At 38.7% G+C, this 21,571-nt stretch overlaps 1 protein-coding gene across 5 annotated transcripts in view; it reads left to right on the top strand.

Annotated features, from left to right (window-relative positions):
• Window positions 1-5,849: 5,849 nt before the first annotated feature.
• Window positions 5,850-21,571, top strand: part of CFH (complement factor H) — a 31,019-nt gene continuing 15,297 nt past the window's right edge. The window contains exons 1-7 of one of the 5 annotated variants that reach the window (XM_065675319.1): window positions 5,850-6,015; window positions 10,176-10,361; window positions 11,611-11,716; window positions 13,024-13,100; window positions 14,465-14,659; window positions 16,248-16,418; window positions 19,999-20,178. In XM_065675319.1, coding sequence (XP_065531391.1) covers window positions 5,955-6,015; window positions 10,176-10,361; window positions 11,611-11,716; window positions 13,024-13,100; window positions 14,465-14,659; window positions 16,248-16,418; window positions 19,999-20,178 — 976 coding nt within the window. In that variant the 5' untranslated portion in view covers window positions 5,850-5,954. The remainder of the gene's footprint in view (window positions 6,016-10,175; window positions 10,362-11,610; window positions 11,717-13,023; window positions 13,101-14,464; window positions 14,660-16,247; window positions 16,419-19,998; window positions 20,179-21,571) is intronic. The other 4 variants (XM_065675321.1, XM_065675323.1, XM_065675322.1 and 1 more) reach the window with 4 other exon arrangements.

The following is a 21,571-nucleotide window of genomic DNA, read 5'->3' as shown; positions in this document are numbered from 1 at the left end:
TTTACACTCCTAAGTAATACAAAATCTTTGCAGGATAAAATTGGCTGTGTTTTTACATGTCTGACAGTATGAGGCCTGGTCTAGTATGTAAAATTGGACAGAAATGGGATTTTAGTTAGCTAAATCAGATATTTTTATTAGCAACTCAGAACAGCTGGGAGATGTCTTCAAAGCTGGGGAGACACTGAAATCCGCCTGGAGACAGATGCCGTTATATGTCAACTATTGGGTCACTTTGCTCAAAGCTAGGCATTCCTTCTGCCATTGCCTGTTAAAGAAAAGGTGTGAGCCATGCTTGGCTTTTTTTAAGGAACAAATGCAGGCTTGTGCTCTTGGGATGATTCCGGCCCTGGGAAGTGTCGACAACATCTGTAGCCCTGATTTACTTGGGGACTGAAAATAGACTTTAATGGATCTCTTTAAAAAACACAAAACAAATTGGCTAGATATAGGTGGGTAACTCTTTTCAAGTACTTAACTCTGAAGTTTGGAAGTGGGGGGGACACAACTAGGAACTACATTACTGAGTTTGTTGCTAATTACTGGATATAAATCTTGGATTATACTGAGTTACAGAAAGAAGAAGAAAATATTTAGGTTTCCTTTTTAGGTTACTTATTTTTGGTGGTGTATAGGTAAAACAGACTGGCACAATGCAGATGGATTCTGGACTTTCTGAATAGTTGCAGTGTGTATGGTGGTGTACATAGATTACTAATGCTGTTCTTAATTCAAGAGTTTACAATCAGCTGAGGAGGATAAAGCGAGGAGGTGGCTGGTCTCTTTACCCAGGTAACAAGTACCTAAGTGGGTTCCTGTTGAGTTGCAAGAAGGCAAAATTACCTTTAGATAGTACAGCCTTACATTTAACATTTACACAGCACTTACGCTTCTTGAGGTTAATGGAGAGCAAAGCAGTGTTGCTGAACTGAACAGTACAACATATATAGGGCCCACAGTACTTTGAGATTGTAATTTAAAATCCTTGCATCTACAGCATCTAGTTCTTGCGCATTTATTTCATATAATCTAATGTACATTTCTTAGGCCCGTCATTTTGTGCGTCAGTTACTGCTTGAATAAGGGCAGCCTTTTGTACTTTCCTCATTTCTGTGACCATAACACTGTATCTGTTAGTTCCAAGGACTGGCTGGACCTTGCTTATTCTTCTGTGTCATTTCCTATTCACATGATTATTTCTGTCTTGCATCTTTCCCTAATAGTCCATGTTCCCACACATTATGATTTGAAAACATCATCATTTTCTTAACTTCTCCCACGCTGCAAAGGAATTGCCACTGTAATGCCACTCTTTCACATCCTTTTCTCAAAAAGAACTTGCTAGTGAGTTAGGTCACCATGAGCGTATCGTGTTTGTCCCTTTCTTTGTTAGTTTACATTTGTTGCAGCTTGCTAGATTCTTGGCTGTTAGGGATGAGGCCCATTTTTGGTTCATTCTGAATCTTACAGTACAGTCTGGGGGGTGGCACCTGCGTACTACTGTAGTATAAATAATAATTACATTGTTCAGGAAGTTCCTGCAGTGTTTCTGCAGAAAGAAATCCTTATGTCACCTCTTTCCGAGGTTGTCTGCTGGACTAGTGACAGGAATAATTGGTGATGATCTTAATTGTCCTTTAAGAAAGCACAGCTGCTGGAGGAATACTACTAATATGTAATGAAACTCTTACAGACTTGTTAATCATAGTATTCTCCAAGCAGCAGCACAAGCTCCAGAAGGCTCTGCATACTTTTGTTTTCAAAAGAAGCATTTATTTCTAAACAAATCTTCCTCTTGTTACACACCTTTAAGTCTTTAATGCTCCTATTTACTTTTTATTGCGTATCTTGCATTTTCATTTCGTGTGTCTCTTCATTTCACTGTCTGATACACCTTCCAGAGTACAGCGCTGCAATGTTTGGAATTATTTAAACTTCAGGGGAAAAAATATCCTTGGAGTCCTCTTATCTTTCCACTTGGTGCCTATTTTTTAAATGGCTGTGCAGCAGCAGACTGTTCCACTGACATGAAAGGCTTGATAGTGATTCAGAAACAGTAACAGACTGAAATAGCCCAAAGTGAGAACAGAGTTTTAAGGTCACTTGTAAGCTACAAAGCGAAGGCAGAAGGAGAAATGTGAGGAATTTCCAATTTAATAATTTCTCTGAAGGGATTAAAAATAAAGAAATAAAGAAATAAATGGAGGTGGGTTTGGTTATTTTGGGGCCTTTTTTTGTATTGTATCTAATGAAACTGAAATCTTGGTAGGTAAGAGGGCATGTTTTCCATAGCCTCGTGAGCATGACTCTGTAGTGCAAGCATGATACTTGTCAGGCTCTTTCAGACACAGGGCATACGATATGACCTGATCTTTGTTCTTATATGCTAAACCATAACAGCACAGATCCAAAAAGGAACAGCATCCGCTTCAGGGCTACCCAAGGTCATGGTGCACCACAGTCCTCGGACCAGTGGTGACGTGGAAACAAACTGTAGGAACAAGAGGAATAGCAGCACTGCAGCAGGGGAGAACAAGCTGGTGGGAAATGGTGCTAACCTCTGAATTGCCTTTCAGTGTATCTCCACTTGGATGTGAGTAGGAGGACTTCATTTAAAACTAGATATACTGACAGCTGCTTTTATATAGGAGAGCATCCTTTTTTTGCAAAGAACACCTTTTCAAGTAATTTTAACTCTGCTTTTGAGTACAGAGCACAAAGGTGGGAGAATGAGACTTTGTTTAAACAGGAGAGTTATAAGAGGTGCGGTACAAAATGCTTTTAGAATTGGACATGATACGTCTCCTGTCATTGCTGCAAAACCCCGAACATGCCTGAACACATGCTTTTGTCTAATTTGTGTTGGAAGGAGCTGAAGGAATATTCAAAGAATTCCTAATATTGCTTTCTGTTTGCAATGGTGCTCACATGGCCCATCCTTGGTCAGATGGCCTGGACAACAGCAGCTGTTAAGGTAGGAATGTGATTTTAAGCATCCAAAACTGTCTGAGAGTGCGTATGCTACAGCTGATCCTATTGAAGGGGATGACAGCCTCAGCCAGATTAAACAGTAACCAGGGAGTCAGGGAGTGTTGAAGTGAGGAAGGTGCCGGGTTGGGAAGAAATGCAAGGGACAAATGAAACTTTGTCATAGCAGGGAGAACAGCGAGAACAGAACAAGCAGTCAAAACCAGAAGAGTTGTGTTGGACACTGCTGTATGTTCACCTGCTGGCCCCAAAACCTCTGTCTGCGTGCAGGCAGAGCATTCTCCCTGTGTGACTCTGCCAGCAGCCTGCACCCAGCTCGGGCAGTGACAGTGCAGGGTGTAATAGGTAGGGACCCACAACTGGTGGGTTGTGAGCTTGTGCTGCTTTTTCCCTAGGGATGCTTTAGCAGGTTGTAGGGTGCAGCACAGGTACACATTGAGCACCCACATCTCCTACAGAAGGTATGTGTGAGAGGAGGACTCTGTGTATAACTGGGGGTGGGGTGGGGGGTGTGTGTGTGCACAGTTTTTGTGTGCATGGTTAGAACTTTGGGGCACTCGTGAAGAAAGGTCATTTAGAAATATGTCATTTAGTGTGAGGTGTCCCTGTCCATGGCAGGGGGGCTGGAACTAGATGATCTTGAGGTCCTTTCCAACCCTAACTATTCTATGATTCTATGATGATTCTATGATGCTGTGGTTCATTAAGTTCCTGACTTTATTTCCATTTAGCTAGGGTAGGTTTAATCAATGACTTGAAGATCACAAATACAACATTGGAAAAGACTGAGTCCAGACCCTTGCTTTGTGATTGAAGATGGTTTCTTTGCATAGGCCTACATTACACTTGTGCGAAGATTACTTCAAAACCTCAATAGGTTAGGTGAGTCTTGTAATTTTCAGCTTGAATTTGTTCATAGGAAGTTTATCTGCAGTTGTGTGCTGGTGTTGTAGTTTTAACACTGCCTGTATTCATAGAGAGCAGTCAGGAAATTTATAGTACATTTTCAATTCAGTTCCAGTTTTGGTTCAGCTGTAGCGGAAGGTATCTTTGTGTTTCAGGCCCATAATGATTTGGTAAGTGGTTTAGTAACCTAAAAGCAGTTTTGGTAAAGCCTGAACCACTTTGATATCAAACGATGCAAGTTGGAGAAATGTTGAAACCCATGCCTGCAGCATGGAGTTTTACAGCTAATTGGTTTGAGTCACTGTCTTTGGGTTGGAATCTGAGTGCCTCGCAGCGTTCTGCCTCAGTGTTTTTCCTGCTTTCCAAGCTTCCCACAGTGGTTAAAGAATTGAAAAGCAGCAGTGTCACTGCTACATTTGCAAAGCAGGTAGTATCGGTGCTGTGACAAAATTAGACCATTCTAAGTTCCTCACTGCAGCAAGAAAGCTATCTTTTGCATCCAGCAATGCACTGGTACAGAAGCAGGTAAAAGCATGCATGTATGGTAGTTCAGTAAGACTGGTGCAGAGAAGGCAAGTGGGATTGTTGATGCAATGAGAGCACCTCTGTCTGCAGCAGCACACGGTTCTCTACCACAGAGCAAAAGGAATTGAAGATTCAGGCAGTGAAGTTCTGTGTGGAGCTTTGTTAAAACTCAATTTAGGCACGTGCAAAGAAGTATCTTTTTACTGACCAGGTATGCACCAGTAAGTGCGATTTCATGCAGACTGATTGTCACAGGCCATGGAGCTCATTCTCCATGTAGGAGTTGCTCAGCAAGAATAAGGAGAAGGGAAAGGAAGAGATTTTATGCTGTCTAGAAGAGTTCTTGTAGATGAAACAGCTGAATGCCAGTTTTCACTGAGGCCATTTAAAATTATTCCAGCTGCATTTTGAGAACAAAGTTTTAACTGCTTTGGAATTCAGGTTTGATTTGAGTTCTGTTATCTAAACACACTGGGTTTTATCCTTTATCAGTAGACTAAGCTGGTGATTTTAAGGGTATGTTATGTGGTCTTTTGGGAGTGTATACAAATCAGTCTGTACTCCACACTAGTCAGACATCACTACTACGGGGTATCTGGTGTGCAGCTGTTTTATGTCCATATCCCAAGAGCACTTTGCAGCCTTAAATTGTTTTTTCCTGATTCTCAGTATCAAATAAATCTCTTCATATGATCCACTTTTCCACTGGAGTGCACTTCTTATAAAGCCAAGACATTTAATGAAAATACTAATAAGACTGTTCCTTACCTGAATCCTTGAGGAGTTCCGCTGTTAACACAGATTGCCATATTGTTCTTCTTCTACCACAACCTTTATTACTTTTCTTAGGATATTTGGTTACCCATCTTGCAATTCATTCGCATCTTCTCCATCTCATAATTTCTCATGTGATACCGAAACAAGTGCTTCAACATCACCTAAGTTCATTTTATCAAGTATTTGATCAAGTACATTTCCATTGCTCTTACACAAGAAGCAGGGGTTAGTAAGTCACTGTGGATTTTTGTTGCCTGCTTTTTATTTCAAGTGCTTTCAATGCGGATCTTGAATGATATGCATATAATAAAGTTAATTTTTACGCACATTTAACGTGAATTTCTGGTTTTCAACCAAGCATGTAAGATGAGGAATCACAAAATATTTTACTTGTGCAGCTTCTTTGGGATACCAAGAGAAATGAGCTCATCTGAGGATGGAATGGGTTAATCGGGAAAGAAACCTGAGGAAAGATGTCAAACCAAGCAGAGCAGAGGGAAGGACTGTGTCACCCAAAACTGCATTTCGGGCATCTGTTTGTTTATTCATTTGCAAAGTTTGGAGAGGGAGGGAAAAAAAACAGAAACATTTGTGTGTTGCAAGAGGATTAGGGGAAGTGACTGCTGAAACCGGAGTATAAATGCTCTGCAAGGTCAGTCACTGGAACAGTTGGTGGGGAGAATGATTGGAAATAACACAAAGTAATCAAAACAAGCAGGCTCCGGTACTAAATCTGTTTGAGTTTCTGAATCTCTAGGATGTCATTCCTGGGCTATACAGCTCTGGTCTTATGCTGGATATATTGTACTGCAGAAAGAGGTAAGTTTTAATGTGGGAGAATGAAACCCGAGCCTTTTTTAAAGTGTATGTGAAGATGGTAACTAAATATGTAAATAAAATATTTGCATTGTAGCTATTTAATGAACTGCCGACTACAATAATTGAGATACTTTCTGGCAGTATTTAGCACCTTTAGTACTTAGTATCCTGTGATAGGTGTTATTTCACCTATTTTTTGGATAACTACTGCTGTTATTAATCTGTTGCACAACCTTTTAATGGTTGCAATCCTTATAAACTGGAGCAAGACAGCTCATTTGTTATTAATTATGCTCCTTAATTTTAACATCTAAACCCTGTAAAGAGCTGGTAGATCAAAATAGAAAATATTCAATAAATAAGCATTTCTTTCTGCCCGGAAGAATCTGTAAAATCATCTCGGAAAGAGGAATAATTGCAAAATTGACTGAAAAGCTTACAAAATATCTGTTGCCTGACAGACTGGTTTGAATCCATTAGATGGGATAGATAAATGTATACAGGTATGCTTTCATTCGTGTTTAAAGAGGTAGCTAGTATTCTGGGATCCTTTTCAGAGGCCTCTGGTATTTTCTGCTTCTCTGTTCAATTTATTTTTTCTTAATGCTGTGCTTATATTGGTTAACGTATGTTTAGAAATTATTCTTTTTTTTCTTTGCCTTCTATCTGGGTTTCTGTACATGTCCTGTTGGGGGAAGGATGTTTTGTGGTTTTGAGCTAGCGTGTCTTTGCTTGGTTCAGGTTGGTTTTAATTTTAGGTGAGGTTGATGAAGGCCTTATTAATCAAAACAATCTGATTCATTTTACTTTGAAAAACTGAAAAATCAGGACATTACTGAAATGTATCATGTTTTTTATGTATACTTATAATAAATACTGTTCCAAAGCAACTAACAAGGTCTAATTTCTTTGGAAAAATGTCCAGAAAAGTTCTGAAATTTGAAATGAAAGTTTGCCTGAATTTGCACTTCCTTTTCACAGTGCTTCCTTTAGATCAGAGAGATTGCAAAGGAATGTGAATGTAGCAATATTTGATTTATCCAAGACAAGTATTTACCGGGGTTCTTAGTTCAAGTGTTATGTTGAATGTCTGTGTGAGTTGTTCAAGAGCTGGGTTTTTGCATAAGAGTTGAAAAATACTTCTACCTGAATTCATAGTTTGTGCGTGATGTTATGGAACTTGCTACCAGCATAATGGCAGCAAGAAAGCAGCTTGAGCTATAGCTATTTCTAACTGGGTTCAAGTCACATATTAATAGTAAAAGTTCTTTCCTGTTAGGGTGGTGAGGCACTGGAATCGGTTGCCCAGGGAGGTTGTGAGTGCTCCATCCCTGGCAGTGTTCAAGACCAGGCTGGACAAAGCCTTGGGTGGGATGGTTTAGTGTGAGGTGTCCCTGCCCATGGCAGGGGGGTTGGAACTAAATGATCTTGAGGTCCTTTCCAACCCTAACTATTCTATGATTCTGTGATTCTAAATGATTAATTCCAGCTCTCCTGGTCTCTCACTAAAGGATTTGAAGGTATGCATTTGGCGCATGCTTTCTAATATAAAAATACAAGTTTTGGTGAGTACACATGGCAAAGTGCGTGATGTAATTAATACAGTTTAGAAGTACATCCTGTCAGCAGATATTTCCTTTTCAAGCTACTTAGAAACTGCATTAAAAATAGAGTAATTGGCTGTAGTCAGAAATCTATGTACACACTGTAACGCCTGATGGTAACATGGTTTGATATGGTTTGACACCAGGGCAGGAGTGGTAAGGAGCAATCAGAGAGTTGAAATAAAACCCAGAAAGAAGCATGTCTTAGTAATGATGAAGAGACTAAGGCGATTACTTTTCACACCTTTTTTTCTTTTTTTCCTATGTGAAAAAGGAGTTAGAAGGCACCATTCTGCACAACAGATAATGAAAATATGGTAAAACTCAGAAGTGAAGAACAGAGCGGAGAAGCTCTTCTGGTCCTACATAGCTTCATTTTTAAATCACATAAGAGTGTGCTTTTTCAGCTTGCAAGCTGAAAGCACAAATTGTAACGAGTTCTGGTGAAAAATACGTAGAATTAGAAAACTTCCTTTCTCAGTATTGCAAAAAACTTAGGGTTTTTGTTTGGTTTTGGTTTTCTGTTTTGTTTTGGTTTTTAAGTAAACTAAGCATTTTTAACACATTTGAAAGGCAGAACTAGCTAGAGTAGTAGTCCAGTTCACTCATTCCTGCATTTTGCAGAAACGTTGTTAGAAGGTGAGCAAGTCTTAACCTCGCTAGGGCAGGGCTCCCTACTGCCGTTTTCGATAGTATAGCAGTACCCTCTAGTGGACAGAAGCAGTAATTTGTACTTAGATGTAATCCTGAGGAGTGAGCGTAGTTATCAAAGTAGTTTGAAAGAACGTGAATGTGCGAGCATACTGTTCCGTTAACACCTCAGCAGTATCATCAAAGCTTGTCTGCTTCTTCTGGCTACTTAAGACAGCCAAAATAAAGTCATTGGATCTCACAATTAGCACTCTATATTTTCCCAAAAGGCCGTAACTGCAGAACACTTAAAATTCTGAAGCTTTTTTTTTTTCTTGATCTTTAAACAATTTTCTAAAAATATGCCTCTAATTTGGTAGGTGTTTCACTGGCTGAAATAACAGCAGCGGGTGTTCAAAGGAGTGTCTTTGCACGACTAAAGTAAAATCCACATCCACACTTTGATGTGGAAGAATAACTCTTTAATCTCCTCGTGTTGTATTAGAAATCACAGCTCCTTAATCTGGTTGTGATTTCCACAGTTTAGGTCAGCAGGCCATAACTACACATCCCTTGCATGAGGATAGATCCTCAATATTTTTTCTGTAGTCCCACTTTGAGGCAGCATCCAAACAATCCGTAGGAAAGCTTCAGTGAGAGTATTGCTGCTTTCTCAGACTCTGGCTTTACAACCAGACTGGTGATAGGACTTTTGTGCCAGCCCTCTACTGGGTAATGAATTTACTCACTAAGAAATTTCATTCCCTGGTTGATATTTATTTTCTATATAGTGGCTATATGTATTCCAGGGCTGCATTTCTCAGAGGTTCTTGCACTTATGCTTGATGAATTCTCATCTTTCATGTTCAGAGGTAAAACAAACTTCACCACATCTGATTCACTAGACTGTCCAGACTCTATTATTCTGGGTAAAGCTTCAGTTGTTAAAATAAGTGCATTTCAGTCACTCAAGCACAGAGAGTTAGTCACTGAAATTAGGTCAGCTGTTAAAACAATAAAGTGATGTTTCTTACCAAAGATCATTTAGTCTTTCATTAACAGCTTCCCAACATTTGTTTCTTTCCCCCTTAGTTTGTTTTTTTTTTCTAATCTTCAGGCTGTTGAGGAACTTCTTAATAAAATTAATTCAGGCTTCTTTCTTGTAACTCATATGGGCTTAGCTGTACATTTCATGAACACTGAAGAAGTCCCAGGAAAGAGCTTTTGGGGAAGGACTGTATAGTATTGGACTAATGAAAAATATCAGACAACAACATCCCCCTCCCAAACGGAGTCAAAATGTTTTGAAGCTAATGAAGGTCAAAGTGAATACCCAGAATTAATCACATCTTGCATTAAGTAACTCATGGACAGGAGGAAATAAGTTTTGGAATATCAGGTGGTCTCAGCTTAGAAAGAAAACTGAGGCATGTAAAGCTGACGGGGGACTTTGGCAGAGCTTGACCAAATGACGCATGAAGTTAATGTCAGTAAGGATGGTGGTGGCTGCAGAAGAAAATAGAAGCTTGAAAGGAATCTACAGAGTGCACAGAATTGTTCCCTGTGGCAACAGAAGGACAGGCAGAGGGACTCCTGTGGGTGGAAGCGTAAAGGATGTCTGTGGTTAGAACCAGGGTAGTAATCTCATCTTGGTCTTTGTAATGAAAATCTGTTTTATGAATGGTGACTTTCCCATGTGGTTTCTTGGTACTTGCTTGGCTATTCTTATGTCCTTCTAAATGTGTCTTCGTATTCCTACAATATATGCATTCTTGGCAGTTTCTTGTTTTGTGAGATTGAGTAGAAAACGTGCTCATTTGATCACAAATGTTCCCAGGATTTCTTGCTACATTTTCTGTTGTAAAATTATTTCGGTGATTGTAGCATGTGCTTCAGTCACCAATGTTTTTTGTTTACAATTTTTAGCTTGCAATGAACCTCCACCCAGGAGGATTAAAGAAGTGCCTACTGAAATATGGGACAAGCCTCCATATCCACATGGTACTAAAGTAACGTACAGATGTCGGCCTGGATATATAAAACTTGGACGAATTGTATTTGAGTGTGATGATGGAGAATGGAAGCAACTCCCCCCAGAGACAGAATGCAGAAGTCAGTATTTATGCAAAATACGTGCAACCATTTGACTTGACATTTCACATTCCTTGCCAGTGATGTCAATATGAAATTGCCATTGTATCCTTGGCTGTAACTAACTTATTTCAGCATCCTTTAAAATCTCATCTGAAAAAGTAGGTATGCATAAGGAAACATTTTTGGAAATTCCTTTTCTTCAGGTCAAAGGACTATCATTTTCTTTCTTTACAGATTTATGTTGTCATTAGGTTGGGTTATGACGTTACTAGGGGCTTGCTTCCAAAATTTCTGTAAAGGTCTAATGCAGATGAAATTTACAGTCTAAGCAGAATAAAGCACTCACCTAGCTTCTGAATGCAAGTCAAGAGCCAGCATTGCCTTCTTTACAGTTTATTCAAGTAGTTCTGTGAAAGATATGATTTCTTGAGCTTGAAATTATTTTTCCCTGCCTTTTCTTCTAATCTGTGAAGAAAAAATTCATCATTAGTAAGATAGCTGCTATTTATTACCTCTGATATACTGTGTTATCTCACACCCTCATACAGAATTCAGTGGTGAAGAAAAGTTTATTATTGTTAGTCAGCAGATACTTCTTTCCTGTAATAAGTTAGTTTTACACACTAAGAAGTTTTAGACACATGAGGGGGTTTTCTTGCATATCTGACATACCGAATGTGTTCTAGTAGACTATAGTGTTTGGGTTGATAATATAAATTTAAGTCCCAGCTGTCATTCAAATAGAGGTAGATACGAATCATGAGTAAAAATAAATTCATGAAGTTGTTACTTAGTTTCTTTTAGGTCTTCTCAGTTTTGTATGTGATTGTATAACCAGTCATTGAACAAGGATCTTTCAAATTATACTAAATTTGGGGTTGCTTTTAGTAATACTTTTTAGTAAATACCGCCACCGAGTGAATAGATACTGACACTGGCAACGTGCAGGTGGAAGGGGAAAAAGGATGGTGTGCCACAGATTAAGTGATCACGTTCCCCTTTCAAGATAAACCACACTAGACAGAGACATTGATCATGAGGTTGTCCTTTTTCTCTGAATCACACTGGAGCAGGGTTAGAATCTATGCGAACACCTCTTCCTTGATGTTTGAAAGGCTCATACTCAACAGTAATTACTAGGAAAGTGCTGTATTTCACACTTTCGCATTCCTACATATGGTGTAAGTAATTTTTTTTCTGCGGCTGCCTCTGTTTGCTTGTTGTTGTCATTATTGTTGGTTTTGGTTTGCTTTGGTTTTCTTACCAGATAAGCCATGTGGACATCCTGGAGATATTGAGTTTGGTTCCTTTGAACTTACCAGTGGAAGTGAATTTGTATTTGGTGCCAGAGTGGAGTACAGATGTAATGATGGGTAATACTGATTTAACTTAATATATGGGAGTTAACCTAAGATGTTAATTATAGTGTCAGCTATAGAATTGTTTTCTGTAAGGCAGCTGCAACTTAATATTAATGCTTGATTATTGCTTAAATTTCTGCAATTATGGTGATGCTAAATAAAACTCATTCTCATGTCTGGTGCTATTGGAGTAACTGATCTCATGCACCTGAAGCTGTCACCCAAAGTGTTTAAAGTATGTAAGGCTGTAGCTAACTTGAAATCATGGCTGTCTGAGTAGAAAACAAAAATAGTGATCTCTCCATAAGGCTGCCTCATGTCTGCACCAGCCAGCCAGTTCAGATGGAAATGCAGCTTTGTGTGCTGGAAGCAGTGCTTTCAGTAGGCAGTCATGATGCAGTTATGTTAGCAAAGACATTAGTCTCATATTTAGAACCACAGCTTATCAGTTCTGCTTAAATGATTTTATTTTTCTTTCTATTTTGAAGAAGAATGCATTGTAAAACATGTTTGAAGGAAAACATTTCTGTAGACTCACTAATGTCTTCACTGACTGCTTGGAAGAAGTTCTGTCTTCCTCCTTTACTCATCTTCTCCAATGAAAACTGCAGTAAGGCAAATACATAGTATAGTGCTTAGTTAAGGATGCCCGGGACTGGATTTTTTATTCTTGAAATGTAAACCAGCTATGGCAGTTTAACCTTGCTTTTGTAGTCTTTGCATTTCTGGAATCTAGTCAGAATTCAACACAAAAAATTCCAAAATCAATAGTCTCCTTAATCCCATAATTTCAGACCGTTCTTTACTGACCATTTGGACTAAAAGTGATTCCTCTAAGTACAGCTCAGACAAGGCAGAAGCCACAGTATTGTGGCCATGTTGCCCTCAAACCTAAGATGGTACTAGCTTATCAAAGCATGAGATACATATGGTTTGGATTAAATCCTATTTTGGTGCTATCACATGGCTTTCAGTCATACTAGAGCACAAACAACAGGAATTTTACTCTGCTTGCCATTGATCAAGTAAATTATCCCTAGGTTATTTATTCTGTAGCCAAAGCTTGCTAACTCTGTAATGAAGGAGCCATCTCACTGATTACTTCCTACTTCCATATTATTTTTTTATTATTACTTTTTTGCCATAAGCAATTAAAATAAGGAAAATAGGGAAGGTGCTAGCTGAAAAACTTCTCAGTTTTGGTTAATCTGTGCTAGAGCATGTGAAACGTACATCCTTTGCTTCAAAACCAGCAGCATTGCTGTTCCTGTCACATAATGAGACTGTATTTTAGCATTGTTTACTTTTTATTCGGTAAGATACTGGATGCTCAGCCAGAGAAATTACCGTGAGTGTCAGGCAGATGGATGGAGCAATGACATCCCTCACTGTGAAGGTAAATGAAGTTTGATATTTAGTTCTTTAGCAAGCTGTCTTTTTATCTGTCTGATACTGTCTAGAGCTAGTCTGTGATCTCTGTACTAGTATTAATTCATGTATGTTTAAATTCAAGTTGTACAGCAATTACTGCTTAGCCATTTTAGTCCAATAACCACTCGAGCTTTTGTTGAAAAGCATTCACAAAATAGACTCTTGTCACCCCAGACTGCCTTAAAGCTCTGCCTCATCTGAAGGCCCTGATGCCTGCAGAACATGGTTACAAAAGACAATTGGGATGAGGCATTTTGGATGTATGTGAAAGGATGTGTGTTTTTAGCTACCTTTTCCCTCCACCTCTGCGAATATCCTCACCATTAGGATTTTATCGTAAGTTCTCCCTATTAGCATACGGTGGAAGAACTTCAGTAAGAACTGATAGTCTGTGTTTTGACATTTCCTTGGTCTCAGATACTCCACATTTAGTTTAGTGGATTTTGAATCTCCTCAGTTTTAGGCATGCGGGTCTCTGTCTGTGCGGTGCAGAGCAATGATTTCCAACATTTTTTGTCACCTGTCGCCAAGAAACTGCAATTTCAAAGTCCTCATAAGATTTTTCTTTCATGATTGAGGAATTTGTATAATGTCCTAATTGTGATGAGAGTGGAAGATAAAATGTGAGCTCACAGAAAAGGCTCATAGACTTGTAAGATGGTGAATGCTGTCACAAAGTGGAAGCTGTGGTAGACAAAAACCAGCCACTTGCTCAGTGATATCCTTGTGAGCATTTAAGAATGAGATTTGATAGACATTTCCCCCTTACTAAGAAATATCTAATGACATGTTAACTCTTTCTGCAGTCACAAAATTAGGAGATAATAAGAGGTCTGAGTTCATGGCTGATACTGTGTTTATTTACTTTGGTAATATAATGTTCTGATAATATATAATTGTTCTGGTAATATAATTGTTCTGGTAAAGTAACCTATTTTGACAAAGTTTAATGGCCCTACATGTCAGTCAAGGCTTATCTAACCATCCATAGAATTCATAGGCTCATAGGACAATTTAGATTGCATAAAACCTTAGGAGGTCACCTAGTTCATTGGGTGCTCTGTCTATAACCTTCGAGGGCAGAGAAGAGGATTGATGAGATCCAGTCTGCAAGCTTCCTCCTATGTTAGTCTGTGTTTTTCCTTAGGGTTTTGTACTGTATCTGTTGCAAATAGTATCTGAATACATAACGAGAGTGTATACTTCTAAAATGTGTAAGGAAATTACAGTGAGTTTTCTGTATTTTAAGTTTTTTGTCTGACAATTTATTTTATAGAATAGGCCTCAAAATGGCTGGGCTTTTTCCTTTTGTTTCGCTTTATTTTCCAGTGGCAAAGTGTTTACCCGTACACGCACCAGAAAATGGAAGAATAATTACGACTGGTGCATTTGAGCTCGGTCAAGAACATTCCTTTGGCCAGGTTGTAAAATTTGAATGTAATGCAAAATACAGGCTTGTTGGATCTAAAGAAATCATTTGCTCTTCTAATGGAAAATGGAATAGTGATGTGCCTCAGTGCCAAGGTAAATAAGACACTATTATCGGTAATGAAGAAACTTGGTTCTCACAGATTTGTAAGGATTGGTTACTATATGGGAAACTACAAAGCTTTCACTTTATTTTACAGCAATTAAGCCTTGCTTGGCTGTAAACAATCTCCATTGCATATGTGCAGTAGAAGCAGGATAAGAAAGAGAAATTAGAGAATATTGGATGCTAATATATTCATAGTGGACCATCTGTTTGTTCCGCATTTTCACTACAAGCTGTATGTTTTGCCAGGCTGCAGGTTCTTTGAAAATAGCTTTGGTATGTCTACATAAGAGTCAATCATTTCAGTGTTGATTTAACCAAAGTAATTACGAACAATTTGAATCTATGTGAACCAAGTTTAAAAAGTGAGTATGGTTTTCATTCACCCATATAAAATGCAAAGAAATCATGACGTATTTTGTTTTCCTTCAGACTAACCCCTTTTGGGAAGTTAGAAGGTTAACTCATGTTTAGTTTGTACGGAACCACAGAATCACAGAATACGGCAGGTTGGAAGCAGGGGTCCCTCAAGGCAATTAGCTAGGGCAAGTGGCTCAAGACCATGTCCAGTCCGCTTTAGAACATGTCCAAGGATGGAGACTCCACAGCCTCTCTGGGTTAACCACTGTTAAGTAAAACTGGTTTTTCTTACATTTAAGTAGCATTTCCTGTACTGTAATTTCTGCCCACTGCTTCTCTTCTTGTCACTGGGTGCCAGTTACTTCATCATCTTTACTTCTGCCTGCCCCACCACAGGCAGGAATTAACACATGTAAATAAGATCCTCCCTCCTCCTCAAGCTCTCTTCTCTAGACTCTAGGTTGTGTGAGATTGGATTGTCAATATTTAAGAATGAATCCTAGGAAGCTAATGGTAATAAAGACTTAAATATTCAGTCCATCAAGTTTCTTAGACTCTTTATATGTTATCTAATAGGGAAGTGTGTGTTTACAAGAGCAGAGTACATATGTCAGGGTGTCAGATACATGTATGGTTTGTTCACACTTTCAGTGCTTCATTTTGCTGCTTTGAAACTCCCGTTTATTAGAATTTGAATAGCATAAAGTGGGAATAAACACAGTTGCTAGTAACTTTTGCAGAATAATTCTTTTTTAATTCTTTTTTTTGTGTTAATGCCATGATTTAACCGATCGTCAACTGGCTATGAGAGAGCTTTAGATTTTCTGGAAATTACAAGGAAATGAAATGATCTGAAAAATTGAAATTCCTAAATTTCAGCAGCCTATTTACTTAGTTCAGAATGTCCCCTGTCATATGCATTGATTCTGAGATCCATTAAAATCCAAAGCAAAGCCTTGAAATCTGGTTCACGAACCAATTTGCTATTGATGCTGTGCTGTGCCACACTTTCTACCCAGCACCCACAATCAGGTCACTGAAGGGTTTTCAAATAAGATTCAAACAGTTTCCAAACACAAATGGTTTTTTGAAGTTAAATGAAAAAAAGAAAAAAAAAAAAACAACAAACCAAACAAACCTGGTTTATTCCTGTAGGGATTTATTCTTATTAAATAAAACCAAACAAAGATATATGGATATTGTCTTTCTCAACTTCAGAAATTGCCTGTGATGTGCCAAAATTTCCGCATGGATATGTACGATCTCCAAAGGCATCTTACAAGGAAAATGAACAGCTACAGTTTGCCTGTGACAAAGGATACAGATATGGTGAAAGAGCAGATGCACGATGTACAGCAACAGGATGGAATCCAGTCCCCTATTGCATTGGTATACCTTACTTAAAGTTATTTATTCGGCACACTTTTTTGTGTTTGGAAGTAATTTCAGAGATTAGTAATGACAAAAGTTAGTTTATTCACAAGATAAGAAATCCATCCACATCTGACAAATATCCCATGAAGATCTGGAAGGTTGAAGTGTTAAGTGCTAAAGAGACCAAACAACTAGATAAGAGTTTTTTCATGGAAAGCAGTAGCAAAGCCAGTTTTTTCAGTCTTTTTTTTTTTTTTTACTTGTGTGTAGTTAAATAGGTCCACAAAGCAACAATTGCTCCAGTATACTGCATAAATGAGACTGATGCTAAAATACTTTTTGCAGCATTAGTAGCTGTTGTTATTTTATTCTTTTTTGTTTATATATATGATTCAGAATTAGTGGGAAGAATACAGGAAAAATAATCCTAATTTGGAAAAATAAGAAGGAAAAAGCTGAATCTCTTTGCCAAATATGATGAAAACAAAATATGATGAAAACATTTTATCCAAGGAGTGGAAAAATCAGACACTAAAAAGAATGATTCAGCAAGCAGGAAAAAAATAGGTGTTAATACCAGAGAAATTCAAACTGCAGAGGGAATCTGAAATCTTTAGTGGCATGGATAAATTAACATTTGAAACCAGCTTCTTAGAGAAGTGGTGTGGGTTTTGAAGTCCTATTGTTTTCATATACAGTCTCAGCGTTTTTAAAGTGTGTGTAACATGAACAAAACTGGTAAAAATCAGTGTACCAGGCTGTGCTGTATGTTGGAAGACTAGTTAAAGAATTGTTGTTTGATACCATATGAATTGCAGCAGTATGAATAAAATCAGGTGTCCTGGTTTCAGCTGTAACAGTAAATTTTCTCCTTCCTGTTAGCTGATGCAGTGCTGTGTTTTGGCTTTAGTCTGACAACAATGCTGATAATACACTGATGTTTTAGTTGTTGCTAAGTAGCATTTACTCTGATCAAGGACTTTTCAGTCTCTCATGCTGAGCCGGTGAGGAGGGGCACAAGAAGACTGGAAGAAGCAGAGACAGGACACCTAACTCCAAGTAGCCAAAGGGATATTTCGTACCACAGCACATCATGCCCAGAAGGACAGATCCCTGCTTGGGTTGGGCTGGGTATCGGGCAGCAGGTGGTGAGCAATTGTATTGTGCGTCACTGCTGTTTATTGAGGGTTTTTTCCTTTCCCCTTTTGGTTTTATATTCTCTCCTTCTGTTATTTCCCTTATCGTTATTATTATTGGTAGTACTTTTGTATTGTACTTTATGTATTGGACTGTTCTTATCTCAACCAATGGGGTTTACATTCTTTCAATTCTCCTCCCCATCCCACCCGGAGTGGGGAAGTTGGCCAGGGGGTGTGAGCGAGCGGCTGCATGGTGCTGAGGTACCAGCTGGGCTTAAACCACACTGTGGAAAAATAATAGTCTTAGCTTGATGACTTACTTCTGAATCAGCACTTAGCATCTCACCCTGTATGAACAAATGGATGTTTGCTTGAGCTACTGAACTGGCCTCCACATTTTGTCTGAGTGTCCTGATGAGTCTTACAGTAGTGTGAGCAGACTGAGTACCTGGCTGCTAGTTATTATGTCCATTCTTTACATTTCCAGACTACTAGCTCTGATGAACTAGTTGTAATCAAAGAACAATTCAGATTGATTCAGATCTATTGATCAATAGATCCCTATTTCACTGATGGAACTTCAGTAAGAAATTGTTAGTGTACGGTGCAACCTCTCAGAAATGATAGGAAATTACAAAAGTATCCTTCAAATTATCTCTCAAATGAAAATCCTGTCTTAAGTTTATAAGCTGCCTTTCCAGAGTTGTTTGGAAATAGTAAGATAGTGTTGTAGAAGGAATACTCTGAAGTTGACATGGCGATTTCCATAGGAGTTCAAGCAAATGTGAAGCAGCCCTATTTCAGAACATAAGTACTCCATTAATGACCATAAGTGCATAAGCTAAAAATTACATTGGAATTGTAGTGCTAGATTGTACATAAAGCTGAAAACTTTCTACACAGCCATTATGTCAAGAACTGTGTACAATATAATAATTAATTAACCCTAAGAACCACGGACACGAAATGATGTATACATCGAGACCAAAGTAACACGGTATGCGTGAATCCTGCCACTGTCCATCACCGAAGATAGCAATTTAATGTCATCAGAACTGCAGTTGCACAACCACATTATCCATGGTGTTGAAACTTCCCATCAGAAATTGTCTGAGAATCTCTACAAATTAATATATTTACAAAGCTGAAACTCCTTCTTGCTTTCTAACTCCCAAATGCCTTCTGAGCACTTCCTTGTTTAAGATGATAAATCCAGAACTTCTGAGGCTAGTCCTGTTGGGCATCATCCCTCTGGCTTATGGATCTTTCTTTAGTTTCATTCAACTACAGAAGTTAAAGACTATATTAAAATCTCTCTCCAAATCCCGCAAAGAGAAATGTTGTGTCCCAGTTGAAACAATTTGATGTAAATCTGGTGGAAATCAGTTGTGGCTTGAGTTCTCTTCAAGGAATTGCCAAACGCTTGAAACCGGAGAAAAAAATGTTGGCAACAGGGCAACGCTGTAGGCTGTTGTGTGCCACCCACCTTCCTGGGACCTCTTCCAGAAAGACTCCTTTAGAAATATAAAGTAGTCATAGTGCCTACTCAGTTCTTGACCTTTCTGCATCAAGATTAGCAATTATATTAATTAATATGCACTGCCTACAATTTAACAACATGCTGCTCTTGGGAAGTGACAAATAAAACAGTCTCCCAGGCACCGATACACTGGGCAAAGATACGTGGGACATTCGGACAGTGGTTCTGGATCCTCCCGGACTTACCGCTGAACCTAGATGATTCAGCAGTACATGCATACAGCTGATTCACTCACCTTCGCTCCACAGCAAGACCAACCTGTAGTTACTTTATAGTCATTCCTTCCCAGCCCTGAGTGTGTTAGTGGAATTTTTGAAGCTCTGGCTTATAAATAATATGCTTTCTTAGCTTCTGCAAGAATAAAGATACCATGGGTTTTTTGCAATAGCATTCCCATCCTTTCTTAGTTGTCAAAATACTTCCACTGTCAGTGCAAGACCCTAATCTTAATCAGACACCCTTTGAAGGATGAGTTCCTAGTTTAGAAGTACAGTTATTTCTCCATTTACATCCTGTCAATGAACCTGCCCTCCTCTGGAACAGTGTTCATTAACCAGCCCTGGAGAGCTGTGAGTGAGCCCAGCATAGATCATTTTGAGCTCCAGCTGTGGAATGACCTCCTGGATAAGATGAGTCAAATTCAGTTTGATCACTTCTAGTTCTTGCTCGAACCATTCTCTTTGCAGTTAAGTTTTAATCTTCTAATTAGCACGACATCGGTAACAGCTGCCACTCTCCTGTTACAGCACTGTACATTTCTAAGAGTGGGAGAGAAATGTAACCTTTTTTTGCCTTAAGAAACATCTTTTTGACAATTTTATGCAGTTATGGTCAATATACTATGCAAATAAGAACTTACGCAGTAAGTATAAACATGTTCTTCAAATTAGCCACCATTTTTTCTCTTTTTATTTAGAAATTACATGCTCTCCCCCAAGAATTCCAAATGGGGACTTTAGACCTCAAGGAGACAACTACAAAGAAGGTGATACAATCACAATACAGTGTAATCCTGGATATCATTTTAAAACATTGACTGGCAGAAGAACAGCTGAATGCACCAAGAACGGCTGGGTGCCTGATCCAGGCTGCGTCCGTAAGTAGCTCTCATGAACAAAGACTCAGTGTGTAGCATTGCTGGAAATACTTCAGTAAAAAGGAGGTCAAGAGAAAAACTGAAGAAGCATGAGAAACGAGCTGCTTATTCATTGTGCTTCTTTGTGATGTAAAGCTTCATCTGGTGGTGGAAAAACCAGCTGCAGAAACAATGGCAAAATCTACATTTACACTATGTTATAAGCACAGGTAGTACCTATTACTGTATTTGTAAAGTATGTGTTAAGATGTGCTATAGTCAGCTTCCTGTCAGGAAGGTTTACTGCCCACCTGAGGAGTAGCATGCCAGTCAAGGTAAGAGAACATAGTGAGTGTTAAAGCATCCAAACCAAAACAGAACATAGATAATGTTTGAAAGGTATCATTCATCACAGTTATCAAAGTTTTAGACTTTTACTTGCTGTTGTGTGTTGGTATATTATGAGCAATCGGTTTTGTTCTACCTATTATAGCCTGTCAAATAACAAAGCATGATATTCGTGATTGTTGATGATGTTTTTTCTTGGCTTAAACTTCCCTTAACTACAATGATAGTTTTGCCCAGTAGGCACAGTATTAATGACTAAATAACTAAATCAGGAAGTAATTTGATAATTAGTGAGCTGTCACTCATTGATCTATGGTCCCTAAAAATAAGAGGAAAACTTAGAATGTGAAAGAAACCCCTCTGAAATCTGTCTTGGGAATGAGCCTTTAGATAAGATTATTTGAATTACTCCCAAAAAATTGCAGTTAGTATCTGTATTAAACTTTTCTCTATATGTATGTGGGTTCTAAAACTCAGGTGTCATTCTGAGACCACTCATTATTGAATGGTCTGTCCAGTGGGTGATCTCCCGTGCCCCAGCATGAAGGCTTTGGCTTCGGGAAGAAACTACTTGCCATACCCAAGTAGGGCACCCTTGTAAACTTGAATGAAACCTTCTGGGAATCTCCCCTTCTATCCTTGACTTGTCCCCAAAAAAGGTCAGTTCTTTTGAGGAAATGAGACAACAAAAGAAAAACACTACAGTTTTGAAATAAAAATGAGAAAAGCTAGGAAGAACTTTTGGTGCAGGATCCCCAAAGGTACAAATTAAAGTGTTGACAGGAGTCATCTCAATTTCAAGAATCCACTGTTCAGTGTGTATATGTGAGCTAGCTGTCTGGGCTGCCATCATGGTCAGTATAGTAAATTTAGTTGAGACACTCTACAAAAACAGTGTCATCTCACCATATAGAATAAGTACTTAGTCTCATGAATTAGCTGGATTTCTGTTGGTTCCATTGGAGCTGGAGGGAAGCAACACAGGCATAAGCACCGACAAAGACACCAGAAGCAGAATGTGATTATTCCTGTGCTCCTTACGGTCTGCCAAGTTGTGCAGTCCTGT

This window comes from Lathamus discolor, chromosome 3 (genome assembly GCF_037157495.1).
Source record: "Lathamus discolor isolate bLatDis1 chromosome 3, bLatDis1.hap1, whole genome shotgun sequence".
Classification (NCBI taxonomy): domain Eukaryota; kingdom Metazoa; phylum Chordata; class Aves; order Psittaciformes; family Psittacidae; genus Lathamus; species Lathamus discolor.
Note: the sequence above shows the minus strand (reverse complement) of the source record. Positions and strands in the feature narration are given on the sequence as shown.